Source organism: Cetorhinus maximus, chromosome 16 (genome assembly GCF_964194155.1).
Source record: "Cetorhinus maximus chromosome 16, sCetMax3.hap1.1, whole genome shotgun sequence".
NCBI classification, from domain to species: Eukaryota; Metazoa; Chordata; class Chondrichthyes; order Lamniformes; family Cetorhinidae; genus Cetorhinus; species Cetorhinus maximus.
This window is the reverse complement of record NC_135894.1, coordinates 70,250,960-70,278,218: the sequence shown is the minus strand read 5'-3', so window position 1 is coordinate 70,278,218 and position 27,259 is coordinate 70,250,960. Positions and strand designations below refer to the sequence as shown.

Here is a 27,259-nt window from a genome sequence, read left to right as displayed (position 1 = left end):
CCTCCCCCCATCCGCACAGGTAGTGCTGAGTGCTACGGCTCGCATCTTACGCTGGGAGGGCCTTAATTGACCCGCCCACGTAAAATGGCGGCGCGGAGCCGATCACGGCGGCAATCGGTTCTGCGACCGCCCCTGCCCACTACCGCCGAGCCCGCCCACCACCTGAAAAATTCAGGCCAGTGAAATACTTTATGGGAGAATCAAGTGGACACCAAACATAAAATAAGAAGTTAATAAGGTAAACAAAAGCAAAAACAGGAGCATTTTGAAACAGGAGAGAGATGTCATCTCCTTCATGTTTTCTTTTCCACACTCTAACTCTATAACATAATTTTGTCCAACTGCTGAATTTGTTATTGGCCCCGTTGTGCAGAAAGAAATGTAAAATGGGGCTAAAACTGTGTTGATGTGTGAGTTAAAACAGACAGGATAGCTGACAAAAAAATGAAAATATTTTTAACCTTTATCCAAAGATTTGACTGAAATGTTTTATACAATATGAATGACATAGCAGTTCATAATTATAAACAGAAGTCAGACTTCTTATACTGATTATTGCATTCAAAATAAAGACACTGTGATAACTCTAATTATTAAACAAGTAAGTTTATGCATATACCCAGTGTAGACAGTGCTACACATTGTCCTTTTTTAAAGAATTTATTTTTTTAGACAACTCTGAAATATTTGGTTTGAAAACCTTTATAAAACTTATATAGGTATTGTATGAAAGTAACATTTTCTCCTAAGTAGACTAATAACAAAGGTACTATTCTTATAACAATGCCAATTATTAGCATTACTCAAGTCCATGTATGAATATCTTCTTGGCAGGGAACATTTGTGAGCTTTTAACCAATATCCCTTATGTTTTTTTCCAAGGCTGTTTTTTTGTTCTTCCAATGTCTTTTAACAGGCCACTGAATCTCCAAATGGTAGCATGTTGGAGTCAATGACCAAATTATTTTCCATCATTCAGCCTCCCTTGTGAGCCTTAAGTAAAAATAGGAAATATTAAAATGATCCAACTGAGAAACAAGAAGAGCATCTTCATAGAACAAGCTGACGATTTAATTGATTTGTTGCTTGATCCAGTCAGAAAATCTAGAAACTCGAGTGTAAACGCCAGGACGATTACGTCGAGCACATCCTTCTCCCCAGCTGACTATTCCTGCAAGAAACCACTTCCTTCTTTTCCCCAGACACACGAGCGGACCTCCAGAGTCTCCCTTCAATAGAAGAGTAAGCATTTCTCAAAGCAAGTCAAATAATACAGCGATTCATAAGGATAGCAAATTATACCTTAAATCAATAATGCATTATCTTGGTGTTAATATGGAACTAAGTGCATTTATGTCTAATCTGGTTAATCATACACCCATTATACATCAATGGAATGAAAGTCAGGAACATTCTAGGACAGGCAAGCAATTCACTTTGCTAGGTACATCCCAGACAACAAAGAAATCAATGTAATCCTTTATCTTCTAAAATGTAATGTTCTAGCTTGTTTAAAATCTTTTGCTGTTGCCTGTTAAAAGATGTGCTTAGGCTTTGATGATATATTTTCCATTAAATCTCCTCTACACCCACTTCAAAGATTTCACATCGTTCCTAAAGTGTGATTCCCAGAATTGCGCACAAGACTCCAACTGAGGTCTATCTAGAGATTTTATATAGAATTAACATAACCTCTTTGCTTTTATACTCTATATTTTTATTTAGAACATCCAGTGGCCCATTTGTCTTTTTTTTAAAAAAAGCCTTCCAACTTGTTCTGCCACCTTTAAAGGTTTATGTAAGTGAAACCCCAGATCTCTCGGTTGCTGCAGCCCCTTTACAATTGCACCATTTAATTTACATTACCTATCCTCATTCTTCCTTGCAAAATGCATCACTTTACTGCATTAAATTTTATCTGCCATGCGTCTGCCCATTTCAACAATCTGTCTCTGTCCTCCTGAAATTTGGTACTGGGAGGAGGTGACGGAGATTGTTAACTCCCACAGATCGGTGTGACACACCTGGATCCAGTGTCACAAGTGCTTCAATGACCTGTTGCGCTCGGGAAGGATGAGTACCATGTTGGCATTGGTCACATAACCCAGGTAGGCTTTCCCCCCTGGCACCTACCCACCCCCACCAAGTCTGAGTGTAGTGACTGCATTGAATCATTGAGGGCATGTGTCCTTCGCTGGGTGGGCCAGCAGATATTGCCCATGCCGAGGTCACCCTGATAGGGCGGTGAAGAGATGGGTTCTGCATCCGCAGCATATGGTACACTGAGACCCACAGGAGGTCAGTTTTGGGGGCAAATTTTGGTTTATAACCCTCATGTAAACCACCTTGGGGCATTTTATTCTATTAAAGGCACTATAAAAATACAAGGATTTTTTTGTTTTTTTAATTTCTTTTCATGGGATGTGAGCATCACTGGCAAGGCCAGCATTTGTTACTCATCCCTAATTGCCCTTGAAAAGATGATGGTGAGTTGTTGTTGGCTAATGTCACCAAGAGGCAGCATCTAGATGAGAAATGAGATTGGGCCAAGGATAGATCCTTGAGGGACTCCAGAGGTAATGGTGCGGGAGCTAGAAAATAAGCCCTTGCAGATGATTCTCTGGTTACAACTGGAGAGATAAGAATTGAATCAGGTGAGGGCAGTTTCACCCAGCTGGATGATGGAGGATAGGAATTGGAGGAAGATGATCTGCTCAACTGTGTTAAAGGCTGCAAGCAGGTTGAAAGGAAAATGAGGAATAATTTATCATGATCAGTCATACAGAGTGCCATTTGTAATTTTGATAAGGGCCATTTCAGTGCTAGCAGGGGAGGAATGCAAACATGAGAGTGTGGGAAAGATGGGCACAAATATGGGAAGCAACAACATGTTCGGGACTTTGAAGAGGAAGGTTGGAAATGAGACGGTAGTTTGCAAGTACAAAAGGGTTATTGGTGGGTGTTTAGAGGATAAGGATGATGACAGCAGGCTTGAAAGAGAAGAAAGTACCGTTAACAATATCAGCTAACATGGGAGCCAGCAAGGAAGTTGGTCAGTCAAGGGTCACTGGAGCTGGTGGTGGTTCTCCTGGGCATGATGAGCTCAGGGAGGGCAGGTGGGGAGATAGGAGGGAAACTAGGGAAAGATGCAAGATCAGGGCCAGGGAAAAGGGAACCCTTAGAGGAAGTTTGACCTATTTGGATAGGGGATGGGAGGGAACCACCGGAGGCAGATGAACAGATGGTTTCAATTTTTGGGACAAAGTAGTCTATGAGATGCTTGCAATTATCGTTAGAGGTGAAGGTGGAAGAGGCAGGGGAAAGGGGTTTAGGAACATGGTCTGTCATGGAGAAGAGAAACCAGGGATTACTTATTCAAGAATGATGCTGGAATAGTGAGCAGTTTTTATAAAGAAGAGGACAACACAATAGTGCTTTGTGTAGGCCAGACAAATATGGGGACAAATGACTAAACTGCCATAAACATTAAAGCCTGCATCCCTTGAACATATGGATGCGGAGACAAGGGCCCTACCAGGGCAGTGACCATGGTGACAGAGAACCACAAGCCTAGCCTTTGCCCTTTTTAATGTGATCTGCAAAATCTCTCTGAGATCACAGGCAGTCTGTCTCCAGCTTCAAATGGCTTTTTGTTTTTACTTGAGCAAGTAAATTCACTGAGCTGTTACAGATCTTCAGTATCAGATATTAGCTGACTGTTTCTTCTTTCTTTTTTTAAAGTGTGAAACAGAAATTTGATGTGGCACAAAGCGTGATGGACCGGAAATGCGCACTAGGTGTGCTATTTATGTGTTATATTTGAGATACAAAAGATATCAGACTAGGTACGCACATTAATGTTTATTTTCATGATTTTCCACTACGCACTAAGTGATATTATTATGTGCCAAAAAATTCCAAACATATATGGGCAGAATTTTCAGGTCAGTGAGCAGGCGCACGCCCGACCTGATCGGACGCGAAATCACATGGGATGACGTCGGGCGAGGTCCCGACGTCATCCCGTGGTCTTGGGATATTTTGGTCAGCGGGCGCGCACAAAAGTTGGAAGTGCACCCGCCGACAATTAAGAGGCCAATTAAGGTAATTAAAGTTGCAATTGTCTTTAATTTTACATTACCCGTCCAAACTTACGGTTGGCGGTTGGGCGAATTGGCCAGGCAGCCTTTGCATTTTTCTTCAAACCTCATCCACGGGCAGGATGAGGTTTCTGTTATTAAATAAAAGAAAAATAAAAACCTATGGGCAGCGTTTTTATAATGTATATGTTCAGGTGACCGATTGTGATGCTTGCACATTTTTGATTTTAAAAACTTTATTTCATGCTTTTCAGGTCTTCAGCTCCGAGGCAGCTCTCTGCCTCCAGGGAGCTTTCGATCAGCGCTCGCCTGCACTCGCGCTGCCGTCAGCGCCCACCCTCCTCCCGCCCCCACCCCGGCAGCTCTGAGTTTCTCAGTGCGTGTTTCACGCTGACTGGCCGTTAATTGGCCAGCCAATGTGAAATCATGGTCAGGAAACGATTGTGGTCAGCGGTCCGTTTCCCAGCCGCTCCCAGGCCCGCCAGCCAACCTAAAAATTCAGGCCACAAGTGTATGAAATCAGTGGTAACAGATTAACAATGGTGGATGGCAGTATTTGTTACACTAGCAATATAACAAAATTTTACTTTGTGTCAGAAATAACCAATGTTACTACCTTAATATTGCTACTGTAGCATCCCATTTTTAGGTCATTGTGAGCCAGATATTTTTGGCTGCCAAAAATAAATGTTCCCATGCAACAAGTATGATTTTATCATAAATATTTTATGAGGCTTTTTTTTCTAAAGGCTGGGAGACCTAGCTCACTGTGATCTGCATACCAAATTAAAACTACAATGCAGAAGGAGCAATATTTTTAGGTGTCAGCTGCTGAGGGAAGCCTCTTCTATCTGGCTTTATTCCGCCCTCAACTAATACATAAAAGAAACAAATTAACTGGTAATTTACTCGTTGCTCTTTTTGGGATATTCCTGTGTAAAAATGGTCATCGTGATTACCTTTGTAACAAGTGTAATTGGACTTAAGTTCAGTGACTTATGCAGGTCTTGTGTACATACTCTATTTTATAGTTAATATCCCATCTCTATGTAGCCTTATTTTGTGACTATGATTGTGGGAAATAGCCCATTAAATTAAATGGTTATGGAAATTCTTTTCCTACATGTGGAGTATATAAAATGATACATAAAGATTAATTATATATGATTTTGCAGTAAATGAAAAAAATTATTTTTCTTTTGATACATGATCCCACTTAAGATCAGCCTTCGTTTAGAAAATAAATGTTAAACTTGAGTGACATTGCAATAAAATCTGATGAAAGTAAAAATAGATAATTCTGTGTTTTAAATGTACTGTATCCTTAAATTAACTATCTGTACTGAAATGCATGGCCCCTTACCTGGCATGCATCAACTCCACCACGAAGATAGCCTGCACACAGCATTCTAGAAGTCACTGAATTTTCATACAGCTTGTTACAAATATTGAGGGGAATTATTTTCACACTGGCCTCCTGAAGAACAGTGGCTAGTTCACCTAACAAACAGAAAGGGTTTTGTTTAGCTAAATATTATCCACAGAACTGAACATCTACTGTTCACATATGCCAAAGTTATTTCCTCACGCTCCACAGTTACTGCAGTGAACTCTGTGCTTCCTTTGATTTAATTACATCCACACTTAACTATACACTTTTCTGTCAGCCAATATCTTACATTTAAATTATTTCAGTCTTCAGCAGGGTAACACTCAAGTTCAGCATTTTTGCAGCAGCAAAATAGTATATTCTTCAAATATTTTTTGAATTAATTCAGCCTCTCGAGCCTGGTGCATAGAACGATGTAGAACTTTACAGCACAGAAGCAGATCATCCAGCCCAACAGGTCTATGCCAGTGTTCCTACTCCACAGAAGCCTGCTTCCCCTTACTTTAGCTCATCCTATCAACATATCCATTAATTCCTGTTTACCTCATGTTCTTATCTAGGTTCCCATAAAATGCACGTAATGCTATTTACTTCAACCGCTCCATGTGGCAGTAAGTTCCACATTTTCAGCACTCTTTGAGTAAAGAGCTTTCTCTTAAATTTCTTATTGGATTTATTAGTGACTATCTTATATTTGTGGGCCCTAGATTTGGACTGCTACACAAGTGGAAACATTTTCCCATGTACCCTATGAAATGCCTTCACAATTTTAAGCCTTTCGTCATGTCACTTCTTAGTCTTCTCTTTTGTAGAGAAAAAAATGTCCTTCCTGTTCATTCTTTTCTGATACTTGTTCCATTAGTCGACTAGATCGTGGCTGATCATTACCTGCCTGTAATCCATTTCCACAATACCCTTACTTAACAAAAACTTATTGACTTCAGTCTTAAAAGGTTTAATTGACTCAGCATCCACAGCCTTTGGGGAAGTGAGTTCCAGATTTCTATTCCCCTTCCTGTGAAAAAGTGCATCCTGATGCATCTCCTAAATTGACCAACTCTTATTTTCACGATTATCGCCTCTTCTGGAGCTCTCCACTAGAAGATAACGGGTGGGATTTACCAGCCCCGCTCGCCACCGGGATCGTCCAGTCCCCGCGAAAGTCAATGGAATTCAGGCTGACCTGCCACCTCCTCTGCAGTGGGTCCCACCATGGCAGGGCCAGAAAATCCTGGCCAACATTTCTCTGTATCTGCCCTATCAAATCCTTTAGTCATATCAAATACCTCAATTAGATCATTTCTCAACCTACTAACCTCAAAGAAATACAGCTTCTATCTCTCATCTCATTTGTTAACCATTGTTCTTCTTTGAATATTTCCCACTGTTCTTAGGTTTACCCATTAACAGTTCAACCAAGTTTGCATTTGTCAATTTAATTTTCATCCCTTCAAAGTTTGTCTTACTTAAACTTGAAACCTTGGTCTGCGACTTTCCCTTTGTCCACTCAAACCTACTATCAGATTGGGTCAATTTATGATCACTATTTGAAAAGATGCACCCCTACATCAGAATATTAACTAGATATAATTCATAACTGCAAATGTTTTGTCACAGGGATGAACCCAACATTCTCAGCATCCACTGACATTCAGGATATCAGAAAAGCTCCAAGTAAATGATGCTAACACAGGTAATCCTGCCAGAAAGGAGTGCATGTACTGGAGACAGGTATCACCACAGAATAAGTTGAATAATTTTCAGTTGTTGTGTTAAAGATTTGTGCCTCAGAACTAGCTGTGTCTCTACCCAAGCTGTTCCAGTACAATTATAACGGGGCCATCCATCCATAATTAGCCATAGTCCACGTAGGGCCATAGACATCTCTCTCTGTTCATTGCAAATCTCTGTGTCACTGTCATTTCACCCCCTGTCCAGTTTCTGATGTTGTCCACGCATCCAGTCCTTCTCTGATCTGGCCTGATCTTTCTTGATGTTTCACCTTCTATTTTCTCCAACACCAGACTCTCACCCAGCCATTTCCAGTTGTGGTACTTTCTCCATTTCCATTGCTTCACTTCAGCTAAAAGCCCACGAGATATTGGGACTCTAATTTTCCTGCAGACAAATACTCTGCTGCTTTGCTCTGTCCAGCTTATTCCCAGGACCCTTTGCCACAGCCATATTTCAAAAGCTATAATCCTGTTCCCTTTAGGGTGCAGCTCTCACATCCATACAGCTCAGTGCTCTACAGCAGGGATTTTGCAAGGTGCTTTTCCAAGTGCAGGCCGATATTGGAGGCCCTCCATATTTCATTCAGCTTTGTAAAGTGGGCAAAGCTTTGTTTTGATTTCAGTGTTGCTATCCCCATTTGTATCATTTTTGGTCCCAGAAACTGATCTGCATTCGCAATGGTTGTGGACTGAATTGCCACATTGCTCTCACCATGAATTGTCATCAACTATGTCTTGTAGTTAATGCTCAACTCCACCATCAAACTTGACCTTCTTAGCTCCTCAAGCATCATAAATAGTTCCTGCTTGTCTTCGGCCATTAGGGTAGTGTCATCAGCATATCTGAAGTGACCACCAATACTGGCCCCAAGATGTTCTGAGAGAACAGAGCTGATTTCTCTCATGACTTTTTCTCCTATGGCATTGAAAAGTGGCGGTGAAAACAGACATCCTTGTCTACTCCTTTGCCAAAACTAAAGGGTTCTGTCTTGTCTCCAAATACAAACACCACACCTTTTGTCTGTCCGTTAAATCCCTGAATGAGCCAGATTAAATGATCAAAACCCAGTCGGGTTAGTCCGGCATCTATCTGAAAAATTGGAACATTGTCCAGGTATGTCCCGTCCACAAAAGGCAAGACAAAGACAATCTGGCCAATTGCTGCCCCATCATTCTATTCTCAATCATCAGTGAAGTGATGGAAGGTCTTGTTGACAATGCTATCAAGTGGCCTTTACTCACCAATAACCTGCTCACTGATTTTCAGTTTGGGCTCTGCTAGGACCAATAGGCTCCAGATCTCATTACAGCCTTGGCCCAAACATGGACAACAGAGGTGAATTTCAGAGGTGAGGTGAGAGTCACTGCCCTTGACATCAAGGCTGCATTTGACTGAATGTGGCATCAAGGAGCTCTAGCAAAACTGAAGTCAATGGGAATTGGGGGAAAACTCTCCACTGGTTGGAGTCATACCTAGAACAAAAATAGATGGTTGTGGTTGTTGGAGTTCAATCATCTCAGCCCTGGGACAGCACTGCAGGAGTTCCTCAGCGTAGTGTCCTAAACCCAACCATCTTCAGCTGTATTTTCAATGACTTTCACCCCATCTTAAGGTCAGAAGTGGAGATGTTTGCTGATGATTACACAATGTTCAGTACCTCCACAACTACTGAAGCAGTCTGTGTCCATATGCAGCAAGACCTGAACAATATCCAGCCTTGGGCTGACAAGTGGCAAGTAACTTTCACACCACCACAAGCGCCAGGCAATGACCTTCTCCAACAACAGAAAATCTAGCCATCTCCCCATGACATTCAATGGCATTACCATCACTGAATCCCACATTATCAACATCCTGAGGGTTACCATTGACCAGAAATTGAACTGGACTAGCCATACAAATACTGTGGCCGTAATAGCAAGGTCAGGGGCTGGGAATTCTGCAGCGAATAACTCACCTCCTGACTCCCCAAAGTCTGACCACCATCTACAAGGCACAAGTCAGGAGTGAGATGGAATACTCTCCCCTTGCCTGGATGAGTGCAGCTCCAACAACTCTCAAGAAGCTAGACACCATCCATGACAAAGCAGCCCACTTCATTGGCACCTCATCCACCACCTTCAATATTCACTCCTTCCACCACCAGCATACAGTAGCAGCAGTGTGTACCATTTACAAGATGCACTGTAGCAACTCACCAAGGCTCCTTCGACAGCACCTTCCAAACCTGCAACCTCTACCACCTAGAAGGACAAGAGCAGCAGACGTGTGGGAACACCAACCTGCAAGTCCCCTTCCAAACCACACACCATCCTGACTTGGAGCTATTTTGCCATTCCTTCACTCTCGCTGGGTCAAAATCCAGGATTCCCTTTCTATCGGCACTGTGGGTGTTCCAACAACACACAGACTGCAGTGGTTCAAGAAGGTGGCTCACCACCACCTTCTCAAGGGCATTAAGGAGAAATAATAAACTGGTCTAGCCAGCAAAGCGCAGATCCCATGAATGAATAGAAAAAAAGGTGAAAGTGACTTCCCTTGATAACAAGGCTGTGTTTGACTGGCTGTAGGGTCAAAGAGTCTGAGTAAAATTGAAGCTCATGGGAAAAACTTTCGACTGGCTGAAATCAAATCCAATACAATTGAAGATGGTTATGATTATTGGAGGCCAATCATCTCAGCCCCTGCGGGAGTGCTTCAGGCCTAGGCTCAACCATCTTCAACTGCTTCATTTTAGCCTATTGGGTCAGAAATGCAGAGTGTTCAATTTTATTCACAATTCCTCAGGTAATGAAGCAGTCCCTGTCCGCATGCAGAGACCTGGACAGCATTCGGTTTTGAGCTGGTAAGCAGCTACTAACATTCACACACCACACAAGTGCCATCAATGACTAGCACCAACAGGAGCACCAACAGCCACCTCCCCTGGACATTCAATGGCATTACCATAATTGAATCTGACATCAATATTCTGCGGTACTAGTGACCAGAAACTTAACTGGAAGAGTCACATAAATACTGTCGCTACAAGAGCAGGTTATAAACTGGGTATCCTATAATGAATACCTCACATTCTGTCTCACCAAAGCCTTTCCAACATCTACAAGGAACAAGTCATAAGTGTGATGGAATACTCTCCATTTACCTGGATGAATAAGGCCTACCAATACTCAAGAAGCTAAAAACCATTTAGGATAAAGCAACCCACCTGATCAGCACCCCATCCGCCACCTTAAACATTCGCTGCCTCCATCAACAATACACCATGCCCGCAGTGTGTACTATCTTCAAGATGCACTGCAGTAACTTGCCAAGGTTTCTTTGATAGCACCTCCAAAACCGCAACCTTTACCAGTGTAGCAAAGCAAACTTAAATGGAACATCCAGGTGCTTTTACCCGATATGCTCTGAGAGATGAACTTTGTAAGACTGAAACTGGTGGGGGTGCTTAATAAGCTAAGCTGCAGACCAGGTCGAGCACCAAAATCTTGCAAAACGAGCTGACTTTTTAAGCGCCTGGTCCAAGGATGACCTTTATTGACATGGAGGTTGAAACACAGATAATGACATCAGTTGGAGCGAGACCACAATAGCTTGGCTGAGGCATCTGACTCCAAAGAAAAGGGAATGGACTTAGTGGATTTTGCTGAAACTGATCAACCGCAGAGAAGAAATAGCAACAGATGTCAGACTTACAACATCCTGCACCAAATCGAGTCTGTTCAACTTTTGACTTATGCAAAGGGTATAAATAGACTACATAAAAACAGAAAATGCTGGTAAAACTCAGCAGGTCTGGCAGCATCTGTGGAGAGTGAAACAGAGTTAACGTTTCGAGTCTGTATGACTCTTCTTCACAGCCTTACCTTTGGTTTTAGCTCTGAAGAAGAGTCATGTGGACTTGAAACGTTAACTCTGCTTCTCTCTCCATAGATGCTGCCAGACCTGCTGATTTTTACCAGCATTTTCTGTTTTTATTTCAGATTTCCAGCATCCGCAGTATTTTGCTTTTATTTATATAAAAAGATGACAATGTTTGGCGGTTTTTTGTTGCAGCCGAGTGAAGGTACTGATAGCCTGGTCAGCTACCTGAAGACTACAATCAATGCCTGGTGACCTTGCATGGGTTTTAAAAAAATTCTTTCACGGGATGTGGGTGTCACTGGCTAGGCCAATATTTTGATTGCCCATCCATAATTGCCCTTGAGAAGGTGGTGGTGAGCCACCTTCTTGAACCGCTGCAGTCCATGTGGTGTAGGCACACCCACAGTGCTGTTAGGAAGAGAGTTCCAGGATTTTGACCCAGTGACAGTGAAAGAACGGCGATATATTTCTAAGTCAGGATGATGTGTGGCTTGGAGGGGAACTTGCAGATAGTGGCATCCCCACGCATCTAATGCCCTTATCTATTTCGGGGCAATTGGTGAGGTATTGTACTGCAATTGTATAGTGGAATCTCTGTAGTAGGCCTATTGCAGGACTGGTTATTAAATTGTTTAAAAACCTAACAATAGATTAACTGGAATAACTAAGATCTTTGGCGTCATCGTTTCCTGTAATTTTCATGGCTGAAACAGAAATGGAAACGGAATTTCTAATGCCATTCAGATAGACAAGGGCTGCAGGTGCATACTACCTCTAAGTTTCCCAAGTCAGACACCATCCTGACTTGGAGCAATATTGGTTCCTTCAGCGTCGCGAGAAAAATTCTGGAAATCCTGAATAACAATGTGGGACTACATTCACCACATGAACTGCAGAGACTTAAGAAGGCAGGTCACCGCCACCTTCTCTCCGCAAATCGGTTCGGATAGCAAATTCTGGCTTTGCCAACAACACCCATTTACCTCGAGTGAATAAAAAAAATGTTTAAAGACACTAAAGACAACTTTTGATATGAATGAAAATATTGATTTGGAGAGTGCAAAGTTTATTATGCCAGTATATTCCTCTATACTGGCAAGCAGCTGTGCAGAGACTGATGAGACTGCTCTTCTGTTGAATGCTATACAGCCAAAATGAAATGGTATCTGATTTTTCAATCACTAAAGAAAATGCCTCCCCCATTTGTTCTGGTTCATACTCTGAGTTCACTAATTTGAAACATTGTAGGGGTAAAAAGGTGAAATTAGCTGATGGGGGCGGAATATTTGTTTTTTTTCCATACTTGGCATGTGAGTGTTGCTGTCAAGGCCAATACTTGTTGACTATCCCTAGTTGCCCTGAGAAGGTGGTCACGGGCCTTCTTTGTGAGCTCCTGTCATCCTTTGCAGCAGTTTGGTATAACTGAGTGGCTTGTTGGGCCACTTCAAATGGCAGTTAAGAGATTGGTGTGGAACTGGAGTTACCTATAGACCAGACTGGATAAGGATGGCAGATTTCCTTCTCTAAAGATATTTGTGAACTAACTGAGTTTTTTAAACAACCCAACAGCTTGATGGTCGCTTTTTATTGATACCATCTTTTATTTCCAGATTCTGAAACTGAATTCAAACTCTCAGGCTGCCACGGTGGGATTGGAATATACATCATCTGGATTATCAGCCCAGTAAAATAACCATTACACTACATAGAAACAGGGAGTAGGACTCAATTAACACAGATTGTAATTTTCCAACTAGACTTCCTGTAATGTAAAAACAATACATCAGATAAACGTGGCAAAATGAAGGCAAGCTATTTTTCTGAAAATTCTTATCCTAAAATTTAGGAAATGACATTATATAAACCTTTCCCTTTCCAGACAAATCTTTCAATTGTTAACTAACTTACAATTTCAAAAAATCTAAAAAAAAGTAACATATCTATTTCACCCGACCACAGATGTACAATAAACATAAAACAACATACTTCCATTGCAGCCAAAAGTATAAACACCAAAATGCACAAATGAACATTTTATCCAGTCAGTTTACTTGTATAAAAATTATAGAATAAATTCACCGATCCCATGCTCACAGCACCAAGTGTAAATCAGACACTGGAGTGCAACACTGTAGCCTTGATTCTCCAACGCAAGTTCACTTTAAGCTTATTTTTCTATAGGGAGCAAAGGAATGGTGAATTTACCTACACATTCAACAGGGATGCACTATGTTTTCTCCACGATCAGAAACAATTTAAATACACTAAGTACTATTCTCATTTGCTGTTTTCAGCAGCCTTTACCAAAGCAACATACCATCTTCTCCTAGGACTCCCCAGCCAGTGACGTAGCAGTTTGCTGTGGTACTGAAGACATGAGTCGTGGCAGGTAAGCAGACAGGTTGAATTGAATCACTGAAAAAAACTGGTTTCTTCAATTCTAACAGAGCAATGTCATAATCTGATGTATATTCATCATATTTGGGATGGATAACAATTCTGTTAATTGATCTGGTCACTATCCAGGAGTTCATTCTATTCATTAATCTCAAGCCTAAATATGCCGTCCAAGCTGATGAGGTGGAATATCTGTAAGAATATAGAAATTCTATTATATAATACAAATTTGTTAACACAATAACTCGTTAGGTTTATCTGAATAGTTAAACCATATGAATCAGGAAGATCCAGTTTTGAATACCACTCTGCCTTGAATAAGATTTTGCAGAATAAAATGGGTGATAAACGTGCTCTGTAAATAGTGCTGAATTGTGAAAGTGTGAGGTTGAAAGAGATCCTAGAGTGTTTGTAGGGTGGGTCTTCAACACGTGGCTAAAGGAGTGGTGCGGGAAAGAGGGATTCCATTTTGTGGGGCACTGGCATCAGTATTGGAACAGGAGTGATCTGTACCATTGGGATGGTCTCCACCTGAACCGATCTGGGACCAATGGTTCTAGCGAAAAGGGTAAATAGGGTGGTCTATAGGACTTTAAACTAGAAAGTGGGGGGGAGGGAAGGGTAAAACTCCAAGAAGTATGACTAATGGGAAACAAAGCAACAGGTTAGCGTGTGGGGGGGGGTGGATTCAACTTCATGGAAAATTATGAGAAAACTGAAAAGAAAGGAGAGCCCAGGAGAGGCTATTAAAGTCCCCAGGACACAAAATAGGTCAGACTGTTTGGAAAGGGCTAGGAATCTAACTTCAAGCACATCAGATAAAGGGACGACAATGAGAAAGGGGACGGGAAATACAGGACTGAAGATGTTGTATCTGAATGCACGCAGTATACGAAATAAGGTAAATGAGCTTGAGGCGCAGATTGAAATTGGCAGGTATGATGTGGTGGGCATCACGGAGACATGGCTGCAAGGGGATCAGGACTGGGAGCTAAATATCCAAGGATATACATCCTATCGAAAAGATAGGCAGGTTGGCAGAGGGGGTGGGGTTGCTTTGTTAGTAAGAAATGAAATTAAATCGATAGCAAGAAACGACGTAGGGTCAGATGATGTAGAATCTGTGTGGGTAGAGTTGAGGAACCACAAAGGTAAAAAAACCATAATGGGAGTTATGTACAGGCCTCCAAACAGTAGTCAGGATGTGGGGCACAAGATACACCAGGAGATAGAAAAGGTGTGTAAGAAAGGCAAGGTTACAGTGATCATGGGGGATTTCAATATGCAGGTAGAGTGGGAAAATCAGGTTGGTAGTGGATCCCAAGAAAAGGAATTTGTGGAATGTCTACGAGATGGCTTTTTGGAGCAGCTTGTGTTGAAGCCCACTAGGGAACAGGCAATTCTAGATTTTGTGATGCGTAATGAGGCAGATTTGATAAGGGAGCTAAAGGTGAAGGAACCCTTAGGAGGAAGTGACCATAATATGATAGAATTCACCCTGCAATTTGAGAGGAAAAAGCTGGAATCAGATGTAACGGTATTACAGTTGAATAAAGGCAACTACAGAGGCATGAGGGAGGAGCTAGCCAGAATTGACTGGGAGATGAGCCTAGCAGGAAAGACAGTGCAACAGCAATGGCAGGAGTTTCTGGGAGTATTTTGGGAGACACAGCAAAAATTCATCCCTAGGAAGAAGAAACAAACTAAAGGGAGGACGAGGCAACCATGGCTGACAAGAGAAGTCAGGGACAGCATAAAAGCTAAAGAGAAAGCATACAATGTGGTGAAGAGCAGTGGGAAACCAAGAGATGAGGAAGCCTACAAAGACCAACAGAGGACAACTAAAAAAGAAATAAGGAGGGAGAAGATTAAATATGAGGGTAAACTAGCCAGTAATATAAAAGAAGATTGCAAGAGTTTTTTTTAGATATATAAAGGGTAAGAGAGAGACAAAAAGGGACATTGGGCCACAGGAAAATGACGCTGGAGAAGTAGTAGTGGGGAACAAAGAAATGGCGGAGGAACTGAATAGGTACTTTGCATCAGTCTTCACGGTGGAAGACACGAGTAACATCCCCAAAGTTCAAGAGAGTTGGGGGGCAGAGGTGAGTATGGTGGCCATTACCCAGGAGAAGATGCTAGGAAAAATGAAAGGTCTGAAGGTGGGTAAATCACCTGGGCCAGATGGATTACACCCCAGAGTTCTGAAGGAGATAGCTGAAGAGATAGTGGAGGCGTTAATGGTGATCTTTCAGGAATCACTGGAGTCAGGGAGGGTCCCAGAGGACTGGAAAATCGCTAATGTAACCCCCCTGTTTAAGAAGGGAGTGAGGCAAAAGACGGGAAATTACAGGCCAATTAGCCTGACCTTGGTCGTTGGTAAGATTTTAGAGTCCATTATTAAGGATGAGATTTCAGAATACTTGGAAGTGCGTGATAAAATAGGACAAAGTCAGCAAGGTTTCATCAAGGGGAGGTCATGCCTGACAAATCTGTTAGAATTCTTTGAGGAGGTAACGAGTAGGTTAGACAAAGGAGAGCCAATGGATGTTATCTCCTTGGACTTCCAGAAGGCCTTTGACAAGGTGCCGTACAGGAGGCTGCTCAGTAAGATAAGAGCCCATGGTGTTAGAGGCAAGGTACTAGCATGGATAGAAGATTGGCTGTCTGGCAGGAGGCAGAGTGGGGATAAGGGGGTCCTTCTCAGGATGGTGGCCGGTGACTAGTGGAGTTCCGCAGGGGTCAGTGTTGGGACCACAACTTTTCACTTTATACATTAATGATCTAGATGAAGGAACTGAGGGCATCCTGGCTAAGTTTGCAGATGATACAAAGATAGCTGGAGGGACAGGTAGTATTGAGGAGGCGGGGAGGCTGCAGAAGGATTTGGACAGGTTAGGAGAATGGGCAAAGAAGTGGCAGATGGAATACAACGTGGGGAAGTGTGAGGTCATGCACTTTGGTAGGAAGAATAGAGGCATAGACTATTTTCTAAATGGGGAGAGAATTCAGAAATCTGGAGTGCAAAGGGACTTGGGAGTCCTAGTTCAGGATTCTCTTAAGGTTAACTTGCAGGTTGAGTCAGTAGTTAGGAAGGCAAATGCAATGTTGGCATTTATTTCGAGAAGACTAGAATATAAAAGCAGCGATGTGCTGCTGAGGCTTTATAAGGCTCTGGTCAGACCACATTTAGAATATTGTGAGCAATTTTGGGCCCCGTATCTCAGGAAGGATGTGCTGGCCCTGGAGAGGGTCCAGAGGAGGTACACGAGAACGATCCCAGGAATGAAAGGCTTAACATATGAGGAACGTTTGAGGACTCTGGGTCTATACTCGATGGAGTTTAGAAGGATGAGGGGGGATCTGATTGAAACTTACAGAGTACTGAAAGGCCTGGATAAAGTGGACGTGGGGAAGATGTTTCTATTAGTAGGAGAGACTAGGACCCGAGGGCACAGCCTCAGAGTAAAGGGAAGACCTTTTAGAACAGAGAGGAGGAGAAACTTCTTTAGCCAGAGAGTGGTGAATCTGTGGAATTCATTCCCACAGAAGGCTGTGGAGGCCAGGTCATTGAGTGTATTTAAGACCGAGATAGATAGGTTCTTGATTGGTAAGGGGATCAAAGGTTACGGGGAGAAGGCGGGAGAATGGGGTTGAGAAACTTATCAGTCATGATTGAATGGTGGAGCAGACTCGATGGGCCGAATGGCCTAATTTCTGTTCCTATGTCTTATGGTCTTGTGGTCTTATATCTGATCATTATTGAGCAGCAAATTACTAAGCAAGAAGAATTATATTGCTAAATCAGGAGAGTGTAAGTCAGAGAGTGCTACATTAAAACTACAGCTTTACTCAGGTGTGCTTGGTTTTGATAATGGGGACACACGGAGGCATTTAACCTTGGAAGTACTGCAGTCAAGAGCCACAAGGTGATACTTTAGGGCTGAATTTTCGCTCTCAAGATAGGAGCCCAAAGTCAGGAAAATTTGTGACTCTGCAAACCCGTCTTTGGAGAGAGTGCCCTCAGATGATCTAATTATTGTTCCGCGGGGCGGGGCCTGTTATTGGGTGTTAGGCCTGCTAACCCCAGAAAAAATTTGGAGACAGCCACAGAAGCTACCGGGTGTGGAGGTGGGCTGTATGAAAGGCCTGCCTCAGTGCCCCTTGGCTTGTAAAAGACAGAACAAAACAAATATCAGCCCTCTAGCTCTCACTCCTCATCCCTCCACACACTCCCATATCTCACCATTGCCAACTCAAGCCACCTAATGCCCTCCGCCCATCCCCATGGTCCCTCACACCCCCATGCCAAGCTATGCCCCTCTACCCATCCCTCATGGCCCACATATACCCCATGCCAACCTATGCCCCTCTACCCACAGTAAAGACTTTAAAACAACTTGAAGCTTTCAATCAAACTGTGAACAGCAGGCACCCCAAATTAAAAATGATAGGTTGTAAAATCAGGCATGCAGCACAAATCCTATAATGATAATTTTCAGGCTTATGTCAATAGACACAATAAAATAGTAAGCACTCATTTTTTTTAATCTTCAGACTTTTAAAAAATTTAAATGGCAGGAGATTAAAAAGCCTTAACAGCTTGACAGTTTCAATGAGTTTATCCACTTTTTACACACACTCATGCCTACTTTTAACAATTCCAAAGGGCACCTGACCTCTCCCAAGGTTCTCTAACCTCTCCAAAAGGGTCCCTTACCTCTCCAGAAAACTCTGGTAAGTTTAGACCTTCTCCTGTAAAACCCACAAGCTATATTTCAGAAACCTGGGTGATAAAAATTGAACCTATTTGAAGGCAGCTGCACCTTTACATGTACAGCTGCTTCCATGAACCACAGAACAGAACCTGCCCACATTCCACCACACAGTGAAAACTTTCAGGGTTCAGGGACAGGACTTCCAGAATTGGGGTTCTAGCCCTATTTTGGCTAAGCTGGATACCCTCTCCCTCCCCATGAAAATTCAGGCTTAGCTTCAGAGGATTGAGCCATAGAAAAGACTTGTGCTGCAAAATTCTGATGCGTATTGCCTGTTTTTTGGGCACCTGTTGCACGCTCATACATGTCATGCCAGACGACAAATTGGTGAGGGTGTCAGCACACGAGCTTTTACTGTGACTACCTGCTGGAAGTATGCAGACGATGATCCTTTCACACGGATTTGACGCCACCATTTTGGAGCTCAACTAAAGCCATTTCTCAATTGCATATTCAGCACCAGGAAGAACTCCTCACTGGCACTATTTATGGGAATCCCCAACTACTTTCAAGTAGTTGTTGCTACAACTGTACTTTCTAAAGTTCTTTAAATTCTACACGGAGTGATGAAACAAACCAGGTGGTTACAGACATGGATGCATATCCCTTGAACTACAGCATGACTGAGGGAATGACTAGAGGACACGCAGGATAATGCAAGCAGCTTGAAGAAGGAGGAGGAGGAGGGGGAAAAGGGCTCTCAGCAGGAAGCCATACCTGCCCATGTGTTCAGGGAGCAGCTCTCCTACCTGAACCTCAGTGAGGAACAATGTGTAAGAGATGCCTGCACCCCACTAAGGATAATCTCGCTAAACCCTGCCATCTCCTGCAGCCACAAATGCAATCTCAGTGCAGGATGAAGACTGGCAATGCCAGGCTGTGAAGGTGGCCATGGCCATAATTTGTTGTGTGTCAGGCTCCTTCAGACTGCAGCAGAAGATATTTGTAATATCTCACAGTTTGCCACACACTGTTGCATAAGGGAGGTCACTAACACTCTATAGTCAAAAAGAGCTGACTACATTCATTGCCTGTTGCTAGAAAGCAGCAGGCAAAGCACAAGACTATGTGAGGATTGCAAGCTTCTCCATGGTGCAGGGTGCCATTGACTGAGTGCATGTTGCTTTGCAGAAGCCACCATCTAGACTCAGATGTACTGCAACCACAAAGGGTTCCACTCCTTCAATGTGCACTGATCTAGCAAATCACGCAGGTCAAAGCCAGGCATCCTGACATGAGTCGTGATGCCTTAATTCTGCAGCTCTCCGCTTTGCCAAATGTATACAACAAAGCCATTCTGTCACATGAATTGTGATCAAACAGACGAATGGTGCACTGAAAACAATGCTTTCGCTGCCTGGATTGCTCTGGAGAAGCCCTGCAGTACCCGGCAGAACGGGTGTCGAGATTAGTGGTGGTCAGTGGTGTGCCATGCAACCTCACCATCATAAGGGCACAGGCCTTGCCACCAGCTATATGGCAAGCAGCAGAGGGCAGGAGGAGGAAGAGGTGAAGGAGAGGAAGAGGAGCCAGGAAGAGGCAAGCTAGACAGCAACTTGCTTGCTCAGGAATAGCTTATCCTGACTTTGATACCAGTAACAACAGCTTATACTTACACAGTGCCTTTAATACAATGAAAGATTTCAAGGCACCTCACAGCAGCAATATAACACAAAGTATGACACTAAGCCACAAAAGAATATGCGAAATCAGATGACCAAAAGCTTGGTCAAAGAGATCAGTTCTAAGAAGTGTCTTAAATGAGGAAAGCAAGGTAGAGAGGTGAAGAGGTATAGAGAGGGAATTCCAGAGTTTGGGACCCAGGCAACTGAAGGCATGGTCAACAATTATAATTGAGTTATCCCAATTTCCCATTCATCATCAGTCCCATGCCTCACCTTCCCTTTGTCACTGACCATCACAGTGTTTGCTTGGCAAGAATGAAAAAATACAAGTCAATACATTTTTCTAATGAATTCACAGGATGTGGCTATTGCTGGCAACATAAGCATTTATAGCCCATCCCTAATTGCCCTTGAGACAATGAGCAGTTTGCTAGGGCCCAGCTGGAACCATGACAATTTCTTATTTCTGGAATATAACTCATTGCAGATGAATATAATTTAATGCTTTCTTTTTTTGTCTCCCCAACTGGCAGAAAAGTTGATAATTTTTAAAAATATTCTACAAATATGGGTAAAAGTGTAAAAATTCTGCTGCTCCCACTTCTAGTGCAGGAAACTTGGTGCTTCTGCCCCATAATTTTCCATTCATCTAAATTAATGGATAGAATGATCATGTACTGAGAATGTACAGTTTCTCAACATGCACTCCTGGTCTGAGCTAGAACAAGCACAGCAAAATCTTCAAGCTTAAAATGGAAAATACACAGTTGCAAAGTAATGAGCTTTCAGCACATTCTTGCTAAATCAAAGGTAGGCTGGAAGATTCATGGAGTTCTCCGTAAATGTGCCCCGCCTTCGCTTTACAGAATAATAGAATGAGGCAGCACAGGAGGCTATTCGACCTATTGCGCCTGCACTAGCTAAACTACTAGTATGAAATACTATTACATGTACTTTAACTGATATAACTCTTTTTAATGCTTATAGTTTCTTATATTCTGGTATTAAAATACGCATTAATATATGAAAACATATCTTCTATTTGAATGAGCCCTTCTGGCATTAATGGTTTATTAATCTACTACCTAAATTACCATTAAATCACAAGAATTCTGGTCAGTTGACTCCAAATCTTAAATTAGAAACAAATAATTTATTAAACAAATTATATTTTGAAAAAAAACATTCAGGTTGATAATTACCATATTCCTACCTACCGGATAGAGTCAGAGTCTTGGAAGCAATGGCCAGCTGAAACAAGCCAACGATTTGAAACAATGGTTGCTCCACATATATGTCCATACATTCCCATCTGTAGGCTCACTTGCCAAGGCCATTTCCCATTCTTGGCGTTTTCACCCCCAACTATTTTTGTTTTCTTGGATGGGCTTGTTCCACATTCTGAAACAGATTTGGGAACTAATATTTTCTATTTGCATTACATTCCACCAATTTAACAGAATTGAAATAAAACAAGAAAATAAATAAACCCCATTCATATCAGGTTCAATGATTTTTGATTCAATTTCACACCGATAAAGCTAAAGAATAACTGTAATACTGGAGTGTTTACATATCTTAACCATTGTAGTTAAGAACATTCAAGAAATTGTCAATAGGACTGGGGAGTTCTCTGTATCAGAATTGACTATCCTGATACATACGTAGCATGTACCAATACTGACTTAGAGTCATAAATACAATTTATGTCACAACTAAGAAGCAGCACAAAACTGTTACTCCCACTAGGACATCAGTGGGATTATAATGGGCCTATACCTGTGTCTCTATGCTGGGAACATAGAATGAATACATGTAAATACAACAAATGCATAAGGACTATGGGGATAAATCTCTGTGAGGGTTGTCACACTTATCTCCTGTAACTTTACTGGATGAGCTGCAGAATCCCTAGAAAAATGGAGAAAACATCATTTATGCTGTTTCCCAGTATTTTTATGACTCTTCCACTGAGGTTATGGTGAATGAGTGTGACAACCCTCATGGAAATTTACCCTTCTTCCTCTAATGTTAATTCACATCTTTACGCAAAACATGCAGAAAATGTAGTATTGTGTGCATGTCATCAGATTCAGATTAATGCATGCAGATGCAACAATCAATAAGGAAGGCATGTTTAACTGTAACTTTACTGGATGAGCTGCAGAACCCCTAGAAAAATCTCATTAATCAAAATTCTCACAGGGAATGACAGGGCGTATGTAGATAGGATGTTTCCCCTGGTGGATGAGTCTAGAACCAGGAGACATAATCTCAGGATAAGGGGTAGGCCATTTAAGACTGAGATGCAAAGGAATTTCTTCACTCAGAGGGTGGTGAATCTTTGGAATCCTCTACCCCAGAAAGCTGTAGAACCTCCAGTCACTGAGCATGTTCAAGATAGAAATTGATAGATTTCTGAAGACTAATGACATCAAGGGATATGGAAATAGCATGGAAAAGTGGCATTGAGGTAGATGACCAGCCATTGTCTAACTGAAAGGTGGAATAGGCTCGACAGGCTGAATGGCCTACTCCTGTTCCTATGTTCCAGACCCATTTACATTTCTTATAATTTTTATCTTTTCTCTAACCTTCTTGCTGCTTGTTGTTGTTCTACTGGAAGGTTTTTTAAACTTAACTTCAGCTGCTATTTTTTTTCAATACATTTCTGCAATTTCTTATATTCATCCTAATGAGTCCCTTCACCTTTTTGTCCGTGGGATCCATTTAGGATTAAGTGTATTTAATTTGAACTTTTTGGAATGTGTTTATTGTCTCCCTGTCGGGCGGGCCGGTCGGGAGTGGGAGCAGGCAGGTGGGCGCGGAGCTGATCACCGCTCGCGATCGGCCGAGCGCTGCCACTTTACATGGGCAGGCCAATGAAGGCCCGCCCAGTGTGATGCGCGCCTGGTAGCACGCTACCTGTGTGGGCAGGGGCAAGAGGGAGAGTCGGGGCCTGCGCTTTATTGCGCATGCATGCAAAAGAGCACAGAAACATCCCTGAGGCATGGAGCTGCCTCAGGGAGATTAATTTCTTAATGAGAATTTTAAATAAAGAAGGAAAAAAAATCATTTATACATGTCCCCTCGTGACAGCGTCACATGAGCTGGGACATGTTTTTGAAATGTTCAAAAAATATTTATCAGTGTAATAAACCTTTCATGAAACCTCATCCCGCCCGTGCTCTTCGCCTGCCCGCCAACCTTGAGGTTGGACGGGCAGCCCTGTCAATATCTTTAATTGGTTTATTAATGGCCTTAACAGGCCTTTGACAGTTCGGCAGGCATGCAGCTGCCCCTGCATGCCGATTCTCCCTTATTTCTCTATCTAATGCAGGCATGTTTCTCCTGTGCAGATTGCAATGAGAAATAAAGGGATTGAATTTGCCATTGAGGTGAATTGCCCCCACTGCTTGTGCCATGGACAACGCATATAGATTTTGTCCATCTTGCAAAATTGGGGCTATTTTGCTTCTTTTTTAAAAAAAAAAATACTGATTATCTACTTGTTGCTTACAGTCTATAACCGATCCCCAAAGAGTGGTGCATATTGTGTCAAAGCAATAATCCATCTATTTAATCCCAGATAGTCAACAGTTGGCAATAGATATTGATTTTAGCTGAGCAAGGTGATTATAACTGGTTTTTCATAGTTTTAGTTATATTATCCACAGTAATCCATGTACTGAATGGCAGACAAGCAGCTGATGATAACACATACATTTGTTCCAGGTTGAAGAAATTAAAATGGCAGCCCTTACTTATCATACTCTTTAGCAAAATGAAAGGGTGCTCTTTAATCTTAAAGAACGGTATTATCTATGTTAATGGTCTGGATTAAGATCCATAGCCATTCTGATTTTACTGCATAGTTGTACCCCTTGGTTTTGTCTTTCTAGAATTTCAAGAACGCAAATAGCATAATCTCTGAAATTGGTTCTGAAGTCTAAATTAAATAGACATCCTGTCCCTAATATAAGTTATCTCAAATGGGGTGCAAGTAGTATGGTGTTATGACAAAGTGGTATATGAAACTTTTATTTTACGATTCATCCTACCTACATCCATTTAGACATGTAAGCTAGCAGTAAAGTTAGTTAAGATAACTTTGCAATGTTAATAATAAATGCGTTAAAACATTTCTATGAAATTCTTCCATTTGCTACTTTAACATTTAAGATATACAGGTTAATGCCTTTGCTAAAATGTTACCAGAATTGCACAGATATAATTTTACGGCATAAGTGCTGTCATGAGAAAAGCTGTTATGATATAAATGAAACCATTTTGGATAACATAACAAATAAATTCTCTACAGATATCATTTACTATAGGGGGTTATAAAAATGCATTCAACGAAAATATGACCTGATTTGTGATCATGCTTTGCTGTGTACCACGTCCACAGTTTACCTCAACATACCACAGCTTGATTCATCCGATCCATCCATGCAGTCTCTTTTCCCATCACATTCTGGGTTAACCTTGTTCACACATTTTCCATTATGGCACTTATATGATGACAAAGAACAGCCTTTATGCACCAAAGGAAAGATCGCTGGTGAGAAATTGCAGAGTTCAAAGAATTAGTAAACAAAAGGTATTTTTCATGAAATACAAAACTTTTGCGCAAAGCTTTTATCGGGACATCCCAGCATCAATTACAAACTCCCCAAATACATGGAAAGTATTTGTCACATATAAATTAAATTAAAAAACAGTTCAATAGCTACATCTACAGGGAAACTCAAACACCAGCCAGAAAGAACAACTTTAAATTTGCCTGCAAGTAAATTGGAGCTGTTTCAACATTGCTCTCCAACATTTCATGAATACTTCTGTAAATTCAACAAGTGCATACATTTCCAAGAAAATTAACTTTCCTGCCATTTATCATTTGTATAGTAATTATTAATCTAGTTGTGAATAAACCAGAGCAGTTAGTCATAACTACGGTACAGCTCTCCACGCTACCTGCTCGAGTAAATAAATGGTTGCAGTCAGCCAACCATTCTTTTACACCACCCTATTCAGGATCAGCAGTTCATTTGTACACAATCCCAGCAATCTTCATGCTATTACAAGAATGTACTCTTGGGTCCAGAAATTAGAATATTAATTTTTTTATTTATTCATACAATGTGGGCATTGCTAAGCCAGCATTTATTGCCTATCCCTAATTGCTCTTGTTCAGAAGGCATTTTAAGAGTCAACCACATTGCTGTGGGTCTGGAGTCACATGTAGGCCAGGCCAGGTAAGGATGGCAGATTTCATTCCCTAAAGGGCATTAGGGAACCAGATGGGTTTTTACAACAATTGACAATAGTCTCATGGTTGTCATTAGACTTTTAGGTCCAGATTTTTTATTGAATTCAAATTTCACCGTCTGCAGTGGTGGGATTCAAACCCCAGAATACCGGTCTAGTCACAATACCACTATGCCACTGCCTGCCCCAGCAATTTGCAGCAAAAATAATTCATATGGCTTAAACCTGTCAATGTTCCCTTTCCTGCATGTGTTTTATTTCCCCCTGACACCCCTGTACGTTTTTCTATTAACATTCAAGAGAATACATAGAGAATACTAACTATGTTCTTTGTACAAAGTAAATTAAAACATCTATACTGTAGGGTGGAACTTGGTCCCAGCCAGCTCATTGAAAAATAAAACAAAAAAGACTCGAATTTATAGAGTCCTTTTTTTATGACCTCAAGATATTCCAAAGCACTTTGTAATCATTGAAATACTTCTGAAATGTGGTCACCATTATAATGTAGGAAACACAAAAGCTAATTTGTGTACGTACGTCCCCACAAACAGAAATGAGAGAAATAACCAGTTAATCTGTTTTAGATGTTAGTTGCAAGATAACAATTGCAAAGAACTCCCCTGCTCTTCTTCAAATATTGCCAAGGGATCTTTTATATCCATCCGAGAGGGCAAACTGGGCCTCGGTGTGACATCTCATCTGAAAAGCAATAGTGCTAACAGTGCCGCACTCCTGCAGTGCTGCAGTGATTTGTCAGCCTAAATTATGGCTGACTTTATTCACTATGGGATCAGTTTTAGCTCATTATGTGTTGACTTTACATAGATTTTACCTGGATGCTCTAAATGCCCAAAACAGGCTCAAAAAGGCATTTTTATGCACCAACAATCATTCTACTGAAACATCATGCCGCAGTAAGGAGACAACCAGGCCACCTCAAACCCCTGACCAAAATCCTATTAAATGACATACTATAAACAACTTTTAAATGATTTATATCCATAATATGAACCTTGGTGGCAAACAGCAATATTTAGGCACTTTACCAAACAACAGTATATAAAAACGTTATTGGGTTATTTTGTAAGGTTGCTTTCCATTGATCTTACAGTTATGTTTTAGCTCATATTTTTCTTGAAGCTTTTTTATATTAAACAAATTCTTTAATTCCTTAAATACAAATTATAGTTATTATTAATGTCTGGGTGATCTACATTCCCAATAAGTTATTAGGCTAGACTGATGCAAAGTTGTTGCTGTTAGACTGACATCCCATTTAGCTGACAGCATTCATTCTACTCTACTGCCATTCCTTCAAATGTCATCATTTTACACACAAACTAAATCCTCTGTCAATTATTCTGGATGACAATGTGTTGTGCTGTGCTTAAACCTAAAATATTGCTTTTCTTTACTCCACCGTATTGCACATAACAGTGCACTCAACAGCATAGACTTGAAATTACTGCTTGTGATATTCATGTAGTAATGATTAATACCTTTCTATGGAACTACCACTCATGATAACTGATGCTGAGAAAAGTCACTCCATGAAATCTAATTCACAAGGTTTATTCAGTTAAAAGTTTCACAAAAAATCATGGCCTGAATTTTGCACTTTTTGGGCACGCACAATTGGCAGGCCCAGAAGCAGATGGGAAACTGTCCCCTGACAGCAATCGGCCCCCAACCACGATTTCACGCTGGCTGACCAATTAACGGCCGGCCAGCGTGAAACGTGCCCTGAGAAAGGCTCAGCACTGCCGATGGGGGCGGAAAGAGGGCGGGCGCCAATGTCACCGCGGGTGTTGGTAAGCGCTTCCAGTGAGACCCCTGAAGGCAGACAGGTGCCTCAGGGAGCTGCAGGCCTCCAAATAATAAAAGCACAAAAATGCTGCAAAAAATGTCCAAGCAGCACAATCAAGCACCTGAAAACATACCTCATAAAAAAAGAAGTCCCCAGGTTTCCCTTTTTATTTTAAATCCTAACAGAGATTTCATCCTGCCCTTGGATGAGGTTTCATCAAAAATGTAAAGCCCCATTGGCCGACTGGCCTGTCCGCCAACCGTAAGGTTCGATGGGCCACAAAAAATCAA

The 27,259-nt window shown here is 41.7% G+C and overlaps 1 protein-coding gene across 1 annotated transcript in view; it reads right to left on the bottom strand.

Annotated features, from left to right (window-relative positions):
• Positions 1–446: 446 nt before the first annotated feature.
• Positions 447–27,259, bottom strand: part of LOC144691682 (suppressor of tumorigenicity 14 protein homolog) — a 79,140-nt gene continuing 52,327 nt past the window's right edge. Inside the window, exons 15-19 of the mRNA XM_078560013.1 lie at positions 24,315–24,449; positions 21,106–21,289; positions 13,406–13,677; positions 5,464–5,600; positions 447–1,229 (exon numbers count right to left, since the gene is read on the bottom strand). Coding sequence (XP_078416139.1) covers positions 1,071–1,229; positions 5,464–5,600; positions 13,406–13,677; positions 21,106–21,289; positions 24,315–24,449 — 887 coding nt within the window. The 3' untranslated portion in view covers positions 447–1,070. The remainder of the gene's footprint in view (positions 1,230–5,463; positions 5,601–13,405; positions 13,678–21,105; positions 21,290–24,314; positions 24,450–27,259) is intronic.